The sequence below is a fragment of the Cololabis saira genome, chromosome 17 (genome assembly GCF_033807715.1).
Source record: "Cololabis saira isolate AMF1-May2022 chromosome 17, fColSai1.1, whole genome shotgun sequence".
NCBI classification, from domain to species: domain Eukaryota; kingdom Metazoa; phylum Chordata; class Actinopteri; order Beloniformes; family Belonidae; genus Cololabis; species Cololabis saira.
Genome location: NC_084603.1, coordinates 4,010,697 through 4,018,859, shown reverse-complemented (window position 1 = coordinate 4,018,859; position 8,163 = coordinate 4,010,697). Strand labels below are relative to the sequence as shown.

The following is an 8,163-nucleotide window of genomic DNA, read 5'->3' as shown; positions in this document are numbered from 1 at the left end:
GTAATATTCCTGCACTCACACAAATATCACATAAATATCAGTCTTGTTAGGTCATTTGCTGAATTGCCATGGATACCTTTATGTGTATATAATTAGTTTTGTTCATAAACTTGAGTTGTAATTGGGTAGAAAATCCACAGTAAAGCCTTCATGTTTAGGCCTTTGAGGGGGAGAAACATCACCTCCATGAAACTGGCGGTTTGATGTGGCTGCTCATGCTTACATAAACTGAGAACTGCCATAGTAGTCCACAGGAACACAGGTTTTCACTGTCACCTTGTTGTCAGAGAGAAGTATGAGCCCTACATCCTGAGGAGGCATGTTGTCCCAAAAACCTCCAAATATATCTCAGTTATTGAGTCTGCTTCTTAATCCTGTGTCTGCTTCAGAGATTAAAGCAGTTTTGTTTTGTATTTATCTATTTTACCTAAGAGAGTGACTGGTTGTTAACGAATTAGTCATGTTTTCTATGCCATAATTCAATGTCAAAACACATTGGAAAGGAGAATAAATTAGATAAATGATTGGGCATTTGGTCATAGCTGGTTTATAAAATGAAAAAAGAGTATAATGTAAGATTATGTTGCCACCCAGACTTTGCTCTAGACACACTGCAGTTACATGAGAAATATAGAGGGATGGATTTCTCTGTGCTCTGTGGTTCTTGAAAGGAATAGGGATGCTGTAACAGAACCCCGACAGCTGATGTTGATGCTGAGAGAAAGCAGAGCAGAGGAGGTCAGACTTTAGCTAACATCCAAATGTAGAAATAAAAAGTCATGCTGCTGTAATTGAAATGTTGCCTCTTCACATTTTGACTATAACTTCTGCAACACACCACCATCTGTTGTCTGTATGCCTGGCAAGCTGTAACCATGTTTGTAGCGAGTGTTTTTAAAAGTTACAGCTTCACACCTGTAAACAGACCTCTCTGAGGAAGCACAGCTGCTGGAGATTTGCTCCACAACCATGGGTGTTAACATCTCACAAGTTTTCTACTTTGCTTCAATTACTACCACATCATAACAATAAATCATCAAGGACGCTAACAGCGTGACTTCAGATTTTTCATTAATGTAATTATTATGTAATGATTTAAAAGCCTTCAAATTGATTAGTGATTAGTGGATTTTTCCCCATACATTTAATCTTGTAAGTCAAGGTTGAGATCGGTAGAAGAGATTGATTTAATCAGGACTAAAGGAAAGGGGTTGGTTTGTATCAGTTGGAGTAAGCGCTCGTACAGATTTTGGGCAAAAACAAGTCACAGAAAACCAGAAGCCCTGGTGGGACGAGGGAATGAGTTGATTGGCTTTCCTGTCTTGATCATCTGAAACGAACAACCTGTCCCTGATAACTGTTAATATAATTACAAAGTTAACCTTGGTTGGAGGTGGGAAGAGGTAGCTTCCGCAATCTAATTAGAAAAACGCTATCCCGTATTTATAACTACATGCATTTTATGTCACGATGGTTTGATCAGAACCAGAGAAACACATCACTGTACTTCAGCCTCACTTGTATGCATTCAAGCAGAAATGTGCTTCCTTAACTCTGACTGATTGTGTCATAGTGTGCAGCACAGTCATTCAGTGGGTTCATTTGCAGATTTTGATTACAGTAATTAATGAAAGGTTATTAAAAAGAATATAATTACATATGCCACGCACTACCGTGGGTTCACATCTGCTGCAATCAGAGCATCCTTAGACCTGACTTAAGGTATGAGGAAAAACTATTACAAAAAGAGAGAGACTTAGAGCAGAGGAAATGTAGCTTGGACGATCTAATCCAGTGCAAGAAATTTGCTATACTAATAATTTGCATAGTTTCTATTGTGTTTCAAAACTGCTTTTGATGTCAAGATCATTTTGATGGCCAGTTACAATGACAAGAATATCAAAGAGAGATATGAAAAAAAGCATAGGTGGTGATATGACTAACTTGATTGTCAACAAAGTTTAAAAACTCCACAAAAAGTGAACATTGTAATCAAAAGTGACCAAAAATGGTGAAATCCATACAAAACACTTGCATGCCTGATATGTATGCAGATGGAGGGAGGGGGGGGGGTCTACAACTATTGGGAGTTTTACCTGCACAGATGCTTGTTTGAGTTCTAGTTCAGGTTTCTACTTTGGACCTGTGTATATTTTTGTCACAGCTTGTGTGCTCTTTGAATCTTTAGGTGTGTGTGTGGAATGTGGGCAGAATGAGCAGCACATTTGTTACATTAGCTGAGGTTTTGGAGGCTCGAGGGGGCCCTCTGCTGGAGGAGGAGGTCTGGTCCCTGCTGTTGGGTGCTGCAGAGTGTTTAATGGACGTCTCTTATAAAGGTGAGTTACACCAGCTAGCCCCCTCACTGTAGTCTCACACTCCAAGCCTCAATGCCATACTGGCCATACTAGATTATTGCACTTATTAGTATACAGACATGTACCTCTTCTTACCTTGTTACAGTTTATTTCAGAGAGATCTTTTGCTGTTTACGTGTAGCAACATTAGCAACATTACATTGTGTGGACTTCTCATCTTTTTCAGGTCACAACAATATGTGCAATATAATAGGCCCCACTACCTTGCTGCTGTCAGCCACTGGGGCCTTAGCATTTAAGAACTGTGGCCTGTCTGATGAAGTGTCCACCTTTGCTGCTCCAGAGATGCTGCAGGACCGTGCCAGCTCAGCCAAACCTGCCACAGATAGGGTCAGTGAACGCATCCTAATATCAGACCTAATGCTTCATGTGCAAGGTGAAAACAGGCTTTTTAATAATAATAACATTTTTAGTCATAGGCATTTTATTTTTAGAATTTAGTTGTTTTATTTTTATCAGGCGCTTTCAGCCTCTGAAGGACATGAATTGATCAATAATTCATAATTAATAATACATGTTTTTCCTCTCATTGCAAAATCTCAGGATGTCAAGAGCTGAAGGTCGCCTGTGGTTTATGCTCGCCATCTAGTGGCCAATCAAGAGAATCTCTGTCCTGACGTTGCAATTTGTGACAGATAACTTACAGTAAACACAGAAGAATCTGTCAAATTTCTGTTTCAAATAACATGCCTCATCCTATCTTTGGGGTTCAAAGGTCTAATGATTCAGGAGCGTCCTCAGTTTTACCTGTCATTGATAAAGACTCTTAACACAAAAGAGACAAAATAGACACATGAAGTGTCAAAACAGCTTTTAATGCACAAAATAACAACAGAATTACAAAATGTGATGAGTGGGAGATGCAGAATTAATGAAAAAGGGTAAGCGAATCATTAAGACAACTACTACAAATAAAGATCACAAGTAGATGAAAGAGGCAACAGAGACACAGAATTACAACAAAGACAGAAATTGACAAGAAAATATGTGAAGTGAGAATAATTTAAGAGAAAACTGACAACACAAGGCCACCTGATACTTTCTTCACAGATTTTGTGTCAGAATCACAAAATAGTATATCAAGGATAAAACGGCAGACGTTCAGCCCCCCCGATGCAGAGACTCTCACATGTAGCTGCTCTGGAAAATGTTTTAAAAATGTCAGTGCTGCAGTGCGCATGAACAGCGAATGTCTTATTCTTGCAGTATTCCCAGTCTGCCATTAATCCGTTTATTTGGTGGTGCAGATGCTGGTGTATTCGCTGGGAATGACTCTCTACTGGTCTGTTGATTTTCAGCTACCTCAAAATCAGGTGGGAGCCTCTGAATCAGAAACATGACTCGGTCCCATTATCACAGTCCCCTGTATTTATAATCTTTTTTTTTCCCTCCCCCTGCCAGCCAGTCCAGTTGAGTGACCATCTAAACAGCCTCCTCCTCAGCATGTGCGAGGACTTGGCCCACCGGCGAGTTAATCTCACCTCCATCCTGGAAGCCTGTGAATCTCAACACAAAGCCGCAATCCTGCTGCCCCCCTCCAAAGTCATCAGGCAGCTTGTGGAAGAAGTTTTTCATGACTCCGTATGTTCCGTCCTTTCTCTGAGTCTTTACCTATGTGTGTCAGGAAAAAAAAGTATAGTTGTAAAGAGCAGCTTTGACCTTGATTTCAGATGGACCACGGTTCTTTGCAAGACAGCAACATCCCTCTGAGTGGGAGGAGCCAGATGATCAGAGAGAGACTTCATGGTGAGCACGCATGTAAAAGTTCTGACAAACAAGGAAAAAGCCAAAACCCTAAGTCTATTATAGGGCTGTGCGATTAATCGATTTTAAATCTAAATCGGATTTATTAATCACAATCGATGTTAAAAAAAGGAAATCGGAAAATCGATTTTTCCTTTTTTGCAGCTGGCTGCATTACAGACAGAGCCCGTCTAGTCATCTTTGTTTGGTCAAGAAAATTGTAAATGTTGTCACTTTACTAAACTCAAGGAGGATTTACAGTATTTTTCAGTATCACTTCATTCCCAATAGGGAAATTTGTTTGCTATTTTTCTTTAAAAATAAAGATAAAATATTTGAAACAATTTTTTCCATTGTCTTTTGTAGTTTTACCAAAAAAATGGAAATCGAAATCGAAAATCGGGTTTTCAGAGAAAAAAATCGGGATTTTATTTTTTTCCAAAATCGCCCAGCCCTAGTCTATTACTAGATGGTAATGATTATAAACATTCATCATGGATCAAAATGATGTAAATTAAACTAGTTTTAAGTGGGAATGGAAAATGCATTTGCAGGATAATGGCAGTTAATATTAGCACATGATGCACTGGAGCTATGTCAAAATAAATGACTATTTTAAGTCTTTGACAAGACTCGAAAACATTGTTCCACTCATATGAAAGTTTGGACAGGGTCTCTAGAGGCAAAGTGAGGTCATTTTAATTTTATATGTGTCCAAAAGATGTATTTAAAAAAAATATTTTGTACAGGGATGGCAGTCTGGTCGCTGCCACCTTGTGATAGGTCTGTACGAGTTGACTACCGATGTCACGTAAACTACTGTCAACGGACATAAAAGAAGAGTTTGTGGCCTCTCCTTCTAGCAATCGCCTATTTTGTCATAAATGTATAAGTATCGATCTGGTTTTATGGAAGCGGAGGCTTAAAATACCAATTTATTTTGATGTCGCTCCAGTGGATCCTGCGCTCATGTCACTTTGCTGCAAACACATTTTCCATCTCACTCAAAACTGCTTCAATTCACATTTGTTTTTGTTTTTGTTTCCCATCTAATGATATATATATAGAGTTGTTTTAACTCTGGTCTTTTTCCTCAAATCTGAGATCTTTTTGTTTGTTTGTTTTTGGGAATAAAGCTGAAATATATGTATTCATTAAGAAATGTCCCTACAGCTCTGATCTCCAATCATGTCACAAAGATGACTTTTAAGTAATTTCACCAACATATTTACACAAAGCAGTCAGACTCATCTTTCTTTTGAGTCAAGACACCATAGAGGTCGGCCGGATTAAAATCTTAACCTAAAGGATTAGGCTCCTTTCAGAGCCAATAATCAGATCCAGAGTGTGGACGATGCCCCAGGTTAAACCCCCGCTGGCTTAAGTTCCGTTCAAACATTTCAGTGTCTCCAGTGCGCCCGGAGACTGGCAGGAATCAAGCACTGTTGTCAACTTTCCTCTTTTACCTGGCTTGCAGGAAAGAGAGGGCCATTTTCAGATTTCAGTGACGGCAGTGCAGAAGGGAGAAGGTACTCAACGGACTCTGATTCAAAGTCAGGTACGCAGACGATGCAAAATAACTCAGAAAATGCCTCACGACCTACTTGCAAAATAACTTTGGCTGAGATTGTGTGTATGTAAACTTGAAATAACATGGAAAACTTAAAAAAAAAAATGCTCTCCAGTAGGAATGGGTGATATTTTACCGTTCACGATAAACCGTCAAAAAAATTCCTCACAATAAGAATTTGTCATCTCGCAGTAAAAATGATAAATTCCTGTTGATGATGTTTTTGTGTAAAGCTGATTTTTGGTTCTGCGTTAAATCCACGCACAACGTACGGGAAGGAAGGAAGGAAGGAAGGAAGGAAGGAAGGAAGGAAGGAAGGAAGGAAGGAAGGAAGGAAGGAAGGAAGGAAGGAAGGAAGGAAGGAAGGAAGGAAGGAAGGAAGGAAGGAAGGAAGGAAGGAAGGAAGGAAGGAGGAAGGCAAGAAGGAAGGAGAGAGCAGGAGGAAGGAAGGAAGGAAGGAAGGAAGGAAGGAAGGAAGGAAGGAAGGAAGGAAGGAAGGAAGGAAGGAAGGAAGGAAGGAAGGAAGGAAGGAAGGAAAGGGGAGAAGGAAGGGAGAAAACAAGGAAAGAAGGAAGGAAGGGAAAAAAGAAAGAAAGAAAGAAATGAGCCAGAAAGAAAGAAAGAAAAAAGGATAAATTCCCATTGATGATGTTTTTGTGTAACAAACATGGCGGATCTGAGAGCGAGATAGATTTATAGTTAAAGATGGAGTTGAATTGGTATTTTTTTTATCGTCATTTTTATCGTTATCGGGATAAATGCCAGAAATTATCGTGATACATTTTTTAGTCCATACCGCCCATCCCTACTCTCCAGCATAAACACATATAGATTGATGGCAATCATTAAACCTGTAATTGTTTATGACCCTGATCTTTGTGTGTAGGGAGTTTACCTCAAAGACCTTGGAGACAAAGACCAAGAAGCTCTCCCACAGCGTTGTACCATTCTTCATTAGAGAGGTATGTATTTCAGTTACAAGCATGCCATCGTTTCCAGCAGCGGGAGATGTGTGCTGTCTGCATAAATAAATCCATCAACTCCTATTTTCACTTGTTTAACATCTGTTGTGACTTTTAATGGGCATTACAGTACATTGTGTCAATGTTTCACTTCCTGTTATCAAACCTGTCCCAGACTCCCCCGTGCGGTGCGTCACAGGGACAGTAACTGCAGCTGGCTCGGCAGGAGCCCCCACCAAGACTTCTCTCCCAAGACATCAGGCAGATCTCACAGTCCTTCCATCACCTTTAGTGAGTCCTCACTCAGCCTAAGCCAGAGAAAAGCTAAGGTAGGTTTGGCAGCTATCTAATGTGTGTTTCAGACATAAGTGTACGAGAAATGTTTTTGTAGAATGTAAACTGGAGGTGAATGCTGTGTAAATATGCGATAAGTAGCGTTTTCTTGTTATTACACGGATGTTGCAGGTTTGACCTATTTGAAGATGAAGGTGAAATTGGGTATTTAGTGCAAGTGAAGGCAGTAGAACATGTTCAGAAGTGCTGCTGTCTAAATATTTTATATATTATTATATTTTTTTTCTCCCTTTTTCTCATGCAGACATTAGGTCCCGAGTTTATAAGAATGCCGGACGAGCACCACATTTTTCTAGAGCTTCCAGGATCTATTGTGGTAAATGGCTGATTTGAATTCTCTTCCTTTCTTTTTATCAGTTCCTGATCAACGTACACGTGTGTTTCGTCGTGTTATTTTTAGCTTGCTTCCCTTGCATGCTACAGTATAAACCAGACAGTCAATCAGCATAATTGCATGCTTTTTTTTCGTGTTTTTTCTTTTTTTTTGTTGGGTTTGTTCTTAATGTTCATTTGGTGTGTCTGTTGTGTTTTTTATGTGCATGCGTATCTCTGTGTTTGCACACCACAGTCCAGAAAGGGCCATTCAAGTTCGTCTCAGAGAGAAGTGACTGTAGTGCTACCTAACGGACAGTACGTGGTTGTTCGCTGTGACATTAAATCCAGAGCAAGGGATGTGTTTGACATGGTGGTGGCTCACGCAAACTTGGTGGAACACTTTTACTTTGGTCTTTCCTTCCTAGATGGTAAGAGGACATATTGAATGGGACCTAGTCTTTCTTGACTGACTGATTGTCTAAAAAAAAATAAATAAAATGCAAATCAGAAATTGCACTCACCGGTAACTTTATAAGGGATACCAAGTGTACCTAATAAAGTGGCCGGTGAGTGTAATTTGGAAATATCCTCAGTCCAATATTAATATTAATGTTATGAGTCTGATCAAAAATATGCTTTTAAGCAACGTTTCCTTTGCATTCTGCAGATGATGAATATTTCTTTTTGGACCACGAAACAAAAATCTCCAAAGTTGCACCTGACAGTTGGAAAAAAGGGCAGATATCTTCCTTTTTGGTGTTTCTTCGAGTCAAATTTTTTGTTGATGATGTCTCCTTCATTCTGTAAGTGTGGCAGAGGAGTGGCAATTGATTCAAACAGCACC

At 39.6% G+C, this 8,163-nt stretch overlaps 1 protein-coding gene across 1 annotated transcript in view; it reads left to right on the top strand.

Moving 5' to 3' along the window:
* ptpn20 (protein tyrosine phosphatase non-receptor type 20) overlaps window positions 1–8,163 on the top strand; it is a 43,321-nt gene that overhangs the window by 787 nt on the left and 34,371 nt on the right. Inside the window, exons 2-12 of the mRNA XM_061744548.1 lie at window positions 2,189–2,336; window positions 2,542–2,705; window positions 3,623–3,688; window positions 3,777–3,956; window positions 4,046–4,121; window positions 5,596–5,676; window positions 6,575–6,650; window positions 6,826–6,979; window positions 7,249–7,320; window positions 7,573–7,747; window positions 7,987–8,122. Coding sequence (XP_061600532.1) covers window positions 2,213–2,336; window positions 2,542–2,705; window positions 3,623–3,688; window positions 3,777–3,956; window positions 4,046–4,121; window positions 5,596–5,676; window positions 6,575–6,650; window positions 6,826–6,979; window positions 7,249–7,320; window positions 7,573–7,747; window positions 7,987–8,122 — 1,304 coding nt within the window. The 5' untranslated portion in view covers window positions 2,189–2,212. The remainder of the gene's footprint in view (window positions 1–2,188; window positions 2,337–2,541; window positions 2,706–3,622; window positions 3,689–3,776; window positions 3,957–4,045; window positions 4,122–5,595; window positions 5,677–6,574; window positions 6,651–6,825; window positions 6,980–7,248; window positions 7,321–7,572; window positions 7,748–7,986; window positions 8,123–8,163) is intronic.